At 40.8% G+C, this 13,042-nt stretch overlaps 2 protein-coding genes across 11 annotated transcripts in view; one reads left to right on the top strand and one right to left on the bottom strand.

Annotated features, from left to right (window-relative positions):
* HACD4 (3-hydroxyacyl-CoA dehydratase 4) overlaps positions 1-13,042 on the top strand; it is a 95,941-nt gene that overhangs the window by 50,274 nt on the left and 32,625 nt on the right. Inside the window, exon 8 of one of the 2 annotated variants that reach the window (XR_009519885.1) lies at positions 8,485-9,177. The exons of the other annotated variant lie outside the window; for it this stretch is intronic. The gene's annotated coding sequence lies outside the window, so the exon portion shown is untranslated. Of the gene's footprint in view, positions 1-8,484; positions 9,178-13,042 lie in introns of those variants that run through there. 2 annotated transcript variants of the gene reach the window in all.
* FOCAD (focadhesin) overlaps positions 9,264-13,042 on the bottom strand; it is a 313,993-nt gene continuing 310,214 nt past the window's right edge. For all 9 annotated transcript variants that reach the window (XM_060014801.1, XM_060014800.1, XM_060014798.1 and 6 more), the window contains 2 exons: positions 12,395-12,470; positions 9,264-9,999 (listed from right to left, as the gene is read on the bottom strand). In XM_060014801.1, the coding sequence (XP_059870784.1) occupies positions 9,926-9,999; positions 12,395-12,470 (150 nt within the window). In that variant the 3' untranslated portion in view covers positions 9,264-9,925. The remainder of the gene's footprint in view (positions 10,000-12,394; positions 12,471-13,042) is intronic.

The raw sequence follows: 13,042 nt of genomic DNA, 5'->3' as shown, positions 1-13,042 counted from the left end.
TGATTTCACTTTCAGAGTTTTCATCATTAGTGTATAGGAATGCAAGATATTTCTGTGCATGCATTTTGTATCGTGTAACTTTACCAAATTCATTGATTAGCTCTAGTAGTTCTCTGGTAGCATCTTTAGGATTCTCTGTGTATAGATAGCATCATGTCATCTGCAAACAGTGACAGCTTTACATTTTCTTTTCTGATTTGGATTCCTTTTATTTCCTTTTCTTCTCTGATTGCTGTGGCTAAAACTTCCAAAAGTATGTTGAATAAGAGTGGTGAGAGTGGACAACCTTGTCTTGTTCCTGATCTTAGTGGAAATGCTTTCAGTTTTTCACCATTGAGGATGATGTTGGCTGTGGGTTTGTCATATATGGCCTTCATTATGTTGAGGAAAGTTCCCTCTATGCCTACTTTCTGTAGGGTTTTTATCATAAATGGGTGTTGAATTTTGTCGAAAGCTTTCTCTGCATCTATTGAGATGATCATATGGCTTTTCTCCTTCAATTTGTTAATATGGTGTATCACATTGATTTGCGTATATTTTAGAATCCTTGCATTCCTGGAATAAACCCCACTGGATCATGGTGTATGATCCTTTTAATGTGCTGTTGGATTCTGTTTGCTAGTATTTTGTTGAGGATTTTTGCATCTATGTTCATCAGTGATATTGGCCTGTAGTTTTCTTTCTTTGTGACATCCTTGTCTGGTTTTGGTATCAGTGTGATGGTGGCCTCATAGATTGAGTTTGGGAGTGTTCCTTCCTCTGCTGTATTTTGGAAGAGTTAGAGAAGGGTAGGTGTTAGCTCGTCTCTAAATGTTTGATAGAATTGGCCTGTGAAGCCATCTGGTCCTGGGCTTTTGTTTGTTGGAAGATTTTTAATCACAGTTTCAGTTTCAGTGCCTGTGATTGGACTGTTCATATTTTCTGTTTCTTCCTGATTCAGTCTTGGCAGGTTGTGCATTTCTTAGAACTTGTCCATTTCTTCCAGGTTGTCCATTTTATTGTCATAGAGTTGCTTGTAGTAATCTCTCATGATCTTTTGTATTTCTGCAGTGTCGGTTGTTACTTCTCCTTTTTCATTTCTAATTCTATTGATTTGAGTCTTCTCCCTTTTTTTCTTGATGAGTCTGGCTAATGGTTTATCAATTTTGTTTATCTTCTCAAAGAACCAGCTTTTAGTCTTATTGATCTTTGCTATCGTTTCCTTCATTTCCTTTTCATTTATTTCTGATCTGATCTTTATGATTTCTTTCCTTCTGCTAACTTTGGGGTTTTTTTGTTCTTCTTTCTCTAATTGCTTTAGGTGCAAGGTTAGGTTGTTTATTTGAGATGTTTACTGTTTCTTAAGGCAGGATTGTATTGCTATAAACTTCCCTCTTAGAACTGCTTTTGCTGCATCCCATAGGTTTTGGGTCGTCGTGTCTCCATTGTCATTTGTTTCTAGGTATTTTTTTATTTCCTCTTTGATTTCTTCAGTGATCACTTCGTTATTAAGTAGTGTATTGTTTAGCCTCCATGTGTTTGTGTTTTTTACAGATTTTTTCCTGTAATTGATATCTAGTCTCCTAGCGTTGTGGTCGGAAAAGATACTTGATACAATTTCAGTTTTCTTAAATTTACCAAGGCTTTATTTGTCACCCAAGATATGATCTATCCTGGAGAATGTTCCATGAGCACTTGAGAAAAATGTGTATTCTGTTGTTTTTGGATGGAATGTCCTATAATTATATATCAATTAAGTCCATTTTGTTTAATGTATCATTTAAAACTTGTGTTTCCTTATTTATTTTCATTTTGGATATCTGTCCATTGGTGAAAGTGGGGTGTTAAAGTCCCCTACTATGAATGTGTTACTGTCGATTTCCCCTTTTCTGACTGTTAGTATTTGCCTTATGTATTGAGGTGCTCCTATATTGGGTGCATAAATATTTACAATTGTTGTATCTTCTTCTTGGATCGATCCCTTGATCATTATGTAGTGTCCTTCTTTGTCTCTTCTAATAATCTTTATTTTAAAGTCTATTTTGTCTGATATGAGAATTGCTACTCCAGCTTTCTTTTGGTTTCCATTTGCATGGAATGTCTTTTTCCATCCCCTCACTTTCAGTCTGTATGTGTCTCTAGGTCTGAAGTGGGTCCACACTGTTAGCTGCGGCTCACGCCCATCTCTGGAGCTCCTTTAAGCAGTGCTCTTAATCCTCTCTCCTTGCACACCAGGCAACAAAAGAGGGAAGAAAAAGTCTCTTGTCTCTTCGGCAGGTCCAGACTTTTCCCGGACTCCCTCCCTCCCGGCTTGGCGTGGTGCACTAACCCCTTCAGGCTGTGTTCATGCCACCAGTCCTCTCCCTGCGCTCCGACCGAAGCTCGAGCCTCTGCTCCCAGCCCCGCCTGCCCTAGCGGGTGAGCAGGCAAGCCTCTCGGCTAGTGAGTGCCGGTCGGCTCCGTTCCTCTGTGCGGGAATCTCTCCGCTTTGCCCTCTGCACCCCTGTTGCTGTGCTCTCCTCTGCGGCTCCAAAGCTTCCCCCCTCCAACACCTGCAGTCTCTGCCTGCGAAGGGGCTCCTAGTGTGTGGAAACCTTTCCTCCTTCACAGCTCCCTCCCACTGGTGCAGGTCCCATCCCTTTTCTTTTGTCTGTTTATTCTTTTTTTTTTTTTTTGCCCTATCCAGGTACGTGGGGAGTTTCTTGACTTTTGGGAGGTCTGAGGTCTTCTGCGAACGGTCAGTAGGTGTTCCGTGGGAGTTGTTCCACGTGTAGATGTATTTCTGATGTATCTCTGGGGAGGAAGGTGATCTCCGCGTGTTACTCTTCTGCCATCTTCCTGGGCTTTCTATCTTGTTCCATTGATCTATATATCTATTTTTGTGCCAGTACCATACTCTCTTGATTACTGTAGATTTGGAGTATAGTCTGAAGTCAGGGAGCCTGATTCCTCCAGCTCTGTTTTTCGTTCTCAAGATTGTTTGGGGGCTTACCTGCTGGCGCAGTGGTTGAGTCCGCTTGCTGATGCAGGGGACGCGGGTTCGTGCCCCAGTCCGGGAAGGTCCAACGTGCCGCTGAGCGCCTGGGCCCATGAGCCATGGCCGTTGAGCCTGCGCGTCTGGAGCCTGTGGTCTGCAATGTGAGAGGCCACAACAGTGAGAGGCCCGCGTACCGCAAAAAAAAAAAAAAAGATTGGCTATTCGGGGTCTTTTGTGTTTCCATACAAATCAAAAAATTTTTTGTTCCAGTTCTGTGAAATATGCCATTGGTAATTTGATAGGGATTGCATTGAGTCTGTAGATTGCTTTGGTAGTATAGTCATTTTCACAATGTTGATTCTTCCAATCCAAGAACATGGTATATCTCCATCTGTTTGTGTTGTCTTTGATTTCTTTCATCAGTATCTTAAAGTTTTCTGCATACAGGTCTTTTGCCTCCTTAGGTAGGTTTATTGCTAGGTATTTTATTGTTTTTGTTGCAATGGGAAATATAATTGTTTCCTTGATTTCTCTTTTTGTTCTTTCATTGTTAGTGTATAGGAATGAAGAGATTTCTGTACATTAATTTTGTATCCAGCAACTTTACCAAATTCCCTGATTAGCTGTAGTAGTTTTCTGCTGGCATCTGTAGGATTTTCTGTGTTTAGTATTATGTCATCTGCAAACAGTGACAGATTTACTTCTTCTCTTCCAATTTGTATTCCTTTTCTTTCTTTTTTTCTCTGACTACCATGGCTAGGATGTCCAATACTATGTTGAATAATAGTGGCAAGAGTGGACACCCTTGTCTTGTTCCTGATCTTAGAGGAAATGCTTTTTGGTTTTCACCATTGAGAATGATGTTTATTTGGGTTTGTCATATATGGCCTTTATTATGTTGAGGTAGGTTCCCTCTATCCCCAGTTTCTGGAGAGTTTTTTATTATAAATGGGTGTTGAATTTTGTCAGAAGTTTTTCTGCATCTATTGAGATGATCATATGGGTTTTATTCTTCAGTTTGTTAATGTGGTGTATCCCAATGATTGATTTGTATATATTGAAGAATCCTTGCATTCCTGGAATAAACCCCACTCGATCATGGTGTATGATCCTTTTAATGTGCTGTTGGATTCTGTTTGCTAGTATTTTGTTGAGGAGTTTTGCATCTATGTTCATCAGTGATATTGGCCTGTAGTTTTCTTTCTTTGTGACATCCTTGTCTGGTTTTGCTATCAGGGTGATGGTGGCCTCGTAGAATGAGTTTGGGAGTGTTCCTCCCTCTGCTATATTTTTGAAGAGTTTGGGAAGGATAGGTGTTAGCTCTTCTCTAAATGTTTGATAGAGTTCGCCTGTGAAGTCATCTGGTCCTGGGCTTTTGTTTTTTGGAAGATTTTGAATCACAGTTTCAATTTCAGTGCTTGTGATCGGTCTGTTCATATTTTCTATTTCTTCCTGGTTCAGTCTTGGAATGTTGTATCTTTCTAAGAATTTGTCTATTTCTTCTAGGTTGTCCGTTTTTTTTTTTTTGCGATATGCTGGCCTCTCACTGTTGTGGCCTCTCCTGTTGTGGAGCACAGGCTCCGGACGTGCAGGCTCAGCGGCCATGGCTCACGGGCCTAGCTGCTCCGTGGCATGTGCAATCTTCCCAGACCGGGGCACAAACCTGTGTACCCTGCATTGGCAGGCGGACTCTCAACCATTGCGCCACCAGGGAAGCCCAAGGTTGTCCATTTTATTGGCATATAGTTGTTTGTAGTAGTATCTTATGATCCTTTGTATTTCTGTGGTGTCAGTTTTTACTTCTTTTTCATTTCTAATTATTGATTTGTGTCCTCTCCCTTTTTTTCTTGATGAGTCTGGCTAAAGGTTTTTCAATTTTGTTTATCATCTCAAAGAACCAGCTTTTAGTTTCATTGATCTTTTCCATTGTTTTCTTCGTCTCTAATTCATTTATTTCTACTCTGATCTCTATGATTTCTTTCCTTCTACTAGGTTTGGGTTTTGTTTGTCCTTTCTCTGGTTGCTTTAGGTGTAAGGTAAGATTGTTTGAGATTTTTCTTGTTTCCTGAGGTAAGATTGTATTTTTATAGACTTCCCTGTTAGAACTACTTTTGATGCATCCAACAGGTTTTGGACCATCCTGTTTTCGTTAGTTACTTGGCCTGAGGTGTCTCAGCACTGGTGTGTACAGACTATTGGGCAAGGGTGGGGTGGGTCCTGGGGCTAATAAGCTGGAGGGAGGATTCCACAGTGGTGCCTGCCAGCACCAGTGTCCACCTGGTAGAAGGAGTTCCCACAAATGGCTTCCTACAGTGTCTATGTCCCCAGGGTGAGCTGCAGTTGCCTACTGCCTTTCTGCAAGGCTCTCCAAGATTAGTAGGTAGGTCTCACCCAGGCTCCGCTCAAATTACTGCCTCCGCCCTGGGTCGAGGAGGGTGTCAGATTTTGTGTGAGCCCCTAAAGGGTGAAGTCTTTATTTCCCTCAGCCCTCTGGGACTCCTGAAAGTAAGCCCTGCTGACCTTCAAAGCCAAATGCTCTGGGGGCTTGTCTTCCTGGTGCAGGACTCCTGGGCTAGGGAGCTCACTCCTTTGGGAGAAACTCTGCAATTGTTATTATTCTCCTGTTTGTGGATCATCCACCTGGGGTTATGAGATTTGACTATATCACAATTCTGCTACCCCTACTCATCTCATTATGGTTCCTTCTTGATATATTTAGTTGTAAAAGATCTTTTTTGGTAGGTTCTGGTCTTTTTCATCAATGGGTGTTCTGCACATAGTTGTAATTTTGGTGTGCATGTGAGAGGAGGAGAGCTCAGGGCCTTTCTACTCCCCCATCCTGTGCAGTCCTCTCAAGAATGCTGGCTTTGATTTCAACTCCAGCACCAGTATTTCCTAACTGAATGACTCTCTGAGTCCCAGTTTACTTAACTGCCCAAGGCTGTTGTGAAGAGCAAATGAAATATGGTAAAGCAAACCTCTGTAAATTATAAAGGGCCATACAGAAGTAGGAATGCTTTTCTTTATTACATGATGGTTTACTGATTTATATTTTCTGAATGTAAGCTCCACAAGGGTAGGAATGTCATGTCTTGTTTACTTTGTACCCCAGAAGCTTGTATGGTGGTACATAGTAGACACTCAGAGTTGTTGTGCAACTCTGACTTTATGGATTACTATTACTACATCCAGAAAAAAAAAAACTATACTTTAAGAAATAGATTAACTAGGTGATGTTGCAGTTATTTTGGATTTATCTCAAAGGGTGCTTCATGTTCAGAAGACACATATATAGGTTTTTTTAAAAAAACTTACATAAATATCTTTCCTTAATGTGCCACTTGCTTCTAGAATGTAGATAATAATTTTTTACTTAAGAAATTTCCATTATCTTCCCAAGTCCTGACATACATGTTGTCAGGCCTGTTTCAAGCATTATAGCTACTATTTATTGTTAGTGAAACATACAAAAGTGAAAGCATTTCTTTTACATTTTAGAATTTATACAGCATACAACTACTTTGTTAGGTAGGTTATTTCTTTCATACAAAAAATAAAACCAAAGTCAGGGAGTCATCAATGTCATTTTTATTCAGTTCCATTTCTAATAGTTTGGCTGGACATTATTTCACAACTTCATAAATATTTTATGTGTCATACATTAAAAAGATGAGACTTTAAAGTTACTAGGAGTAGAATAAAGTGTTTCCTTCCAGAAAATATAAAAGCATATATCCAGCACCAGAGCAGTGATGATATACATTTATACATGACGATGATGCTGTGAGGTATCTTTCCATAAGAGTGGTGAAGGATGTGAACTGTCCCAGCCACATTCTGTCCTCTGGTTCCATTTGAAATGCCTGCAGCTATGAATAGGCTGGTTGAGGTCAGAGACCTAAAGACCCAGCTTACAACTCTGGCCTTAATGAAGGCCCCATCCTCTTAACCACATGGTCAGATTTCTCTTCTAAAACAGCAATTTGCTAAAATGTTTACCAAAAATCTAAAACTACTGCTTACTTTCAAAGTGACTAAGATGTTTCAAGACAGTAGTTAAGTCCTTAAAGTTTTACTCCTTATATTATTATAATATCATCTTTGGTTAAAATCATTTTGGAGAAGTTAACTTGTGGCAATTAACTTCAAAAAAAAAAAAGGTGATTAACCGCCTCTTGGTTACCATGGAGCCATTACATTACAAATAAAGCACAAAGATTTTAGGCACTTGCATGGATCTCAACATCTGTTCCAAATGTACACTCTTCAAGTGAAGAGTCACAGTGTTTGGACACATCTGAGACACACAACATAGCCTTAATCCCACACATTGATTTGTTAGTATACCCTAGCATGCTATTTGTCTTGGCAACTTGTGATTTCAAAAACTAACAGAAGATGACTTATAAGGAAACTTTTCCTTTTGTATATAGTTTGGAACGTCTGGTCTCAAAAAAGCAGAGACTTCTGGTTTCTGGAGAACAAACTGAAATATCCCAAGGAAATATCTTAATACTTACTGGAGCTCAGGTAACCAGGAGAAAGGGTCTTATTATGCCAGTAACCTACATCTTAGAATAATTAGAGTTTAGAACCTTTACAGCTTCAAATTTATATTTTGACATTTTGGACTCTTTATGGAATCCAAATGAATAGGAATGGATAGGAAAATCCTATGAATAGGAAAATCCTATGACGCTTAAACACAAGACTGCTGAAAACAAAAAGAGGGAGCTAGGGAAGAGAGGGTACAGGTAGATCTTATTTCCTCCCTTTTGTACTATTCTGTTTTCTTGTCAAGGCAGGAGCAATGACAAAGTCTGACTGAGAAGAAACTGGGCCAAACTGAAAAAGACAGTCTGGGTCTGGAAGGCTGGGCTGATTCTTTATCCCTCTCCTTGAGCATCAGCAAGTCTGCCCACTGATTTGGGGGGAAATGTGAGAGTAGTTCTTCAGTGCCCATTTCCTCTTCCCTATTCTTTACTGCCATCCACATCTGCTAGTTGGCCCGGGAATGTAATGTCCTTCAACCCATGAAGACCTGCTCCTTTACACTGTAACTCCCAACGTCCCAATTCCAGAGGCTTATTAATATGAGGCAGGGGTGTTTCTTTTATCTGATTCCAGCAATCTATATTAAGCATGAATGAGGCTTAATACTTGGTAGGAGTTTTCATCTGAAAGTGGGTGCTGATGAGCCTGATGCAGTAGAAAGCGCATTGGACCTGGGGTTCTAGGACCTTGGTTCCAGGTGTAGTAGCTCTGCCACTTATTAGATGTGTTTTCTTCATTTAAAAATAGAAAATAATGCCTCTTCACAGTATTGTTGCAAGGGTTAAATAAGATAATACAAGTGAAACTCTAGTCACTTATATAGTCTGACAACTAGTGTAATAAATGTTAGAAGAATGTCAACATCTCATTGGTAGGTAGTATGAGAAAGCCACGGTGGGTGGGAAGGAGACAGAAGCTGGCTTCTCACATAAATTTTCTACACTTCTGCTTCCTCCAAACTCATTTCCCTCCAGCTCAGCCTCTAAAGAAGTAATAGAGATGAAATACTTGGTGATGTAGTTAAGTACTACCTGAGAGCTCGCCTTCCTTTCCTCCTTTTCTGTAAGTATCTCAGCACCCTACGGAGTTCAGCAAAAGAAAGAGCTGTGACCTGGAAACAGTGTGAATTACACAGTGAACCACAAATATTTGGAACCTGGAATCATAAATCCATATATTTGGAAAATAAAATTAGAGCTATTTTTAACTTAAGTGGTAGGTGTGCTTGGTGACAACATGAAGGTATTGTACATGCCACACAGGAATACTAAAAGTTCCATGACACTGCTGTGGCATGATAAGCACGAAGGTACATTATTCCAGTGGCACACATTTTCTCCCCAGTAATCCCATATACGTATACATCAGTATATTTGTATGATTGGCTAAGGACAGCCCTGATTAATGGCTGCATGAAGGAACAATAATTAGCAATCAGAGCAAATTAAATTCCTGGCTGATTCTAAACCCCTGAGTTTAAAATGCAACCCTTGAGGATGCTGTCACATTCCTTCATTTACTTGGCATTAGGCCACCAGTCACCCTGATTAAGACAGAGGTTTGTACTTATAAAAAAAAGATCGATGTTTGGAAGAGATATTTGCCATTTTTTGCTTGCCTAGCATCCTAATCACCTTTCTTCTGGGGGAACCCAGTTCAGGTGGACAGACATGTGACCCCGGCCTGGTCACGCAGAACCCTCCCCACCCCACCCAAGGACTCAACATGACTCAAGCTGAATCAGAGTCCACCCATGTTGCTTCCACCATACCTATGAGCAAAGACACCTTCCCTTCCTTATTTTGAATTGGGTAACTTTCACTTGCATTCAAGAGACTCAAGCATAAAAAAATTATAGCCACCACTTACAAGTCTGATTTAGCAATGTTTAACACTATGCTTATTATTTAAATGCGTATAGCAGTTCCAAGAGAGTGTTTTAGCAATAAGAATAAGAAAACATGTCCAACTTACTGAGTCAATGAATATCCTCTGGAGACTTCATGGGAAACAGATCAGATTCCACTGTCACCGCTACAGTTTGGTTTTGCTAGCAAAACCTTCCCCATGCCTTAAAACAAAAGTCACATGCACAAAATTCACAGGATTATTTTACTAGAATTTAGTGCGGAGGAGATGATATAATTAGATTTTCACAAAAAATCTTTATGTTGAACTCTAGCCAAATAAAAGAAAATCCAAGTTCTTGTTTCGGTCTCAAATGGCCTGGGTACTGAAGCAGTGGCCCCTGTCCTGGCGTGCACGGTTCAAGCTGTCGGTTGTGTGGCCACCCTTTCATGACCTTCAGCTCTCTGCATCGTCTCAGTAAGCCCAGACACGAATTCTGAAAAATTCCTTCTGTCTGTATGGTTTTCCTCATCCAGCTGAGAATGCTGCTGGCTACTGCAAAACTGTTTACCAACCATAAGCTCTGGTCCATACAGCTTTCTTCGTAAACTCTGGGAGAACTCTCAAGGACAGCAGGGTGGCTAAGGGGACAAAAAATAAAGTGCACTGTTGCATTTGGTGGAGTTGCATTTGAAAAAGTCATTTAGATCAAAAAGGTTGTCAATAGAACCTGGCTTGTTCTCACTCAGCTAATCTTTAAGAATTCCTATCAAGCCTTAGAATTTTAATGGAAGAAAATGATTAATAAAGGTTGAGGAAAGTTTTTTTTTTTTTTTTAAGTTACTTTGAAACCAGTTAGTGGGAAATTCTGCATAATTAAAACAAAAAGTGACTTCTGGGATGCTGACAATGCTCTTTTTCTTCATCTGGGTGCTGATTACATAGGTGTGTTCCCTTTGTAAAAATCTACTTGTGCACTTTTCTACATGAATATCACTTTTCCACTAAAAAAAGCTTAATTGAAAGGTAAACAGGGCTTCCCTGGTGGCGAAGTGGTTAAGAATCCCCCTGCCAACGCAGGGGACACGGCTTCAAGCCCTGGTCCGGGAAGATCCCACATGCCGCGGAGCAACTAAGCCTGTGCGCCACAACTCCTGAGCCCGCGCACCTAGAGCCCCCGTGCTTCTGCAACAAGAAAAGCCACCGCAGTGAGAAGCCCGCACAGCTCAACGAAGAGTAGCCCCTGCTCGCCGCAAGTAGAGAAAACCCGCGCGCAGCAACGAAGACCTAGTGCAGCCAAAAATAAATTATTTTTTTAAAAAAAAGGTAAACAAAGACAAAAAACCTGATTCTGTAATGAAGTTAGGTTCATGGGCTCAATGGAGCAAGTATGACTGTACTAAACTATATTTGAACACACACCTTAGCTGTCATGGGTCCCTCAGAGATCGATTTAAAGTAGGGAAGTTACATGTAACCCCTCTAGGTAAATTATTACATATCTTATTTTAGAATACTAATGTAAATATATTGAGATTTAAAAAAAATATAATAGTGTGAGGGAATGAGGGTAAGCCAGAGCTACATAATAATTGTGTGTGACTCTAGTAAGCCCTTGAATACACGATCAAGTGAACATGTACTTCTTTGACCCAAATAACTATTTTCCTCATCGGTATCAATTAGTATCTTCATGACCTAAGACAGTATATGTTGGGAACAACAAATGGAATTATAGACCCATGGCCATTAAAAATTAGTCCAAACTCCTCAAGGAAAATAAATGGAGGAAATCCTAGCAGCAAGTCTCTAGGGAATGGTCAAGTGAAAATATGTCAGACCACTGCCCTGATCCTCAGTGAAGTTCTGTGGTTGATCAGAATCACCGTCCTACACAGGCCCTCCCACCTACTTTGGAGGTAGGGAGAAGGACAAGAACCAACACATTAGATAATTCTCACTTGTTAGGCAATCATACTTAAAGCAAAATACGGTCAATTATCACAAGAGTAGGCCAGCAGGCAACTTTCCCAAGGTGAGGCTTTTCAGTGCAGTAGCTTACAGCATGTCAGGGGCATCAACAGCAGCCACTGGTAGGATCCAGACCCCCAAGTCTCAAGATGTGGATGACAGTACAAGCTGTCTTGGACCACAGAGCCAATGCCCAGAAGACTTTTCAGATTTGAGTAAAAACATCTACATAATTTTCACAGAAAGATCATCTATATTTGTGGATCCCATAGTCATAGTTTAACAGTCAATAGAGATGTGTAAAAAACATGAAAATCATCTAAATGCCTGGAAGCATGGGAAATGTCCAATTCCCTTGGCAAAATACTATGCAGCCATTAAAAATACTTATGAAGCCAGTGTAAGAATGGGTTAAAATGCTTTTAAGGGCTTCCCTGGTGGCGCAGTGGTTGAGAGTCTGCCTGCCGATGCAGGGACGGGTTCATGCCCCGGTCCGGGAAGATCCCACATGCTGCGGAGCGGCTGGGCCCGTGAGCCATGGCCGCTGAGCCTGTGTGTCCAGAGCCTGTGCTCCACAACGGGAGAGGCCACAACAGTGAGAGGCCCGCGTATTGCCAAAAAAAAAAAAAAAATGCTTTTAAAATAATTTTAGAGTACAAAAGCCAGTATTCAAAGTGTGTATGTACATTTTCCAATTGGCTATGATTATAAAAATGTTAATACTCATACACAGAGGGAGCAAAAACTTAGGAAAAACAATCAAAATTGTCATTGGGCAGTGGGATTCTGGATTCTTCTTTGCTTATTTTTACTTTTCTGAATTTTCTAAATTTTAAGTCATATTTTACGATTATAATAAAACATTTAAAAACCATTTAAATAACAAATCGAAAGGCAATGCAACTTTTTTAACCACTTTCTAATTCAAGAATGCCACACTGGTGACAGCTTCATATTACTTCTCTAAACTGAACCAAGACAAGCCCTTTCAGGAGCCAACATACGCTAGGATGCTGTTCTGCAGCACAGACAACACTGGATGGGCATAAAGCATGGAAGTGATACCTTTTAAAAGATCCCTGGACTTTGCTGAGAGGCCTTCTTTAGGGCTTTCCATGATGCTGAATAGCCAGTCAATGAACTAGAGTGAAAATGAAGAATGGTATCAGTGAAAACAATCTATCAGTAAGACATCATTCAAACCCTTGGGCCTGCACATACGAGTATCAGGGCAGTAGTCCCTGGACAATACCTGCCTGGGCTGGGAGAGTGGAGTGGAGACAGGACCAGGCACAAGAGATGGGAAAGTTGGAAATGGCTCTCATTTAGTTAAATGACCCAGCAAAGTCAAACCTCCTTCCTTTGCTGATTACCCTGGGACTTGCTGTAGCTTTTAAGAGTGGGGTAGGCATGGGCCCAGAGGGCCTCCTGTGTGCCATGAACATTCCGTCTTATCACTCTGAGAGGCCCCAGAGAGGCTAAGAACCTTGCCCAAGTCCATTCCCAATGAATGGCACAGTCAAGATCTGAACCCATGTGCACCTGGCTTCAAAGCCTCACACTCCTCCTTCACATCATGCTGCCTGCCACCTGGTTCCGTGTGTATCAGGCCTAGGCTCCTAGGTGGGGTGGTAAATGGGGAAACACATCAGATGTAAAATATGTTTCTGTGGCTAAGAACAATTTGTGCCCAAATGGATATGAAGCAAAGTT

This window comes from Delphinus delphis, chromosome 6, assembly GCF_949987515.2.
Source record: "Delphinus delphis chromosome 6, mDelDel1.2, whole genome shotgun sequence".
Lineage (NCBI taxonomy): Eukaryota > Metazoa > Chordata > Mammalia > Artiodactyla > Delphinidae > Delphinus > Delphinus delphis.
This window is presented reverse-complemented; position numbering and strand designations above follow the sequence as displayed.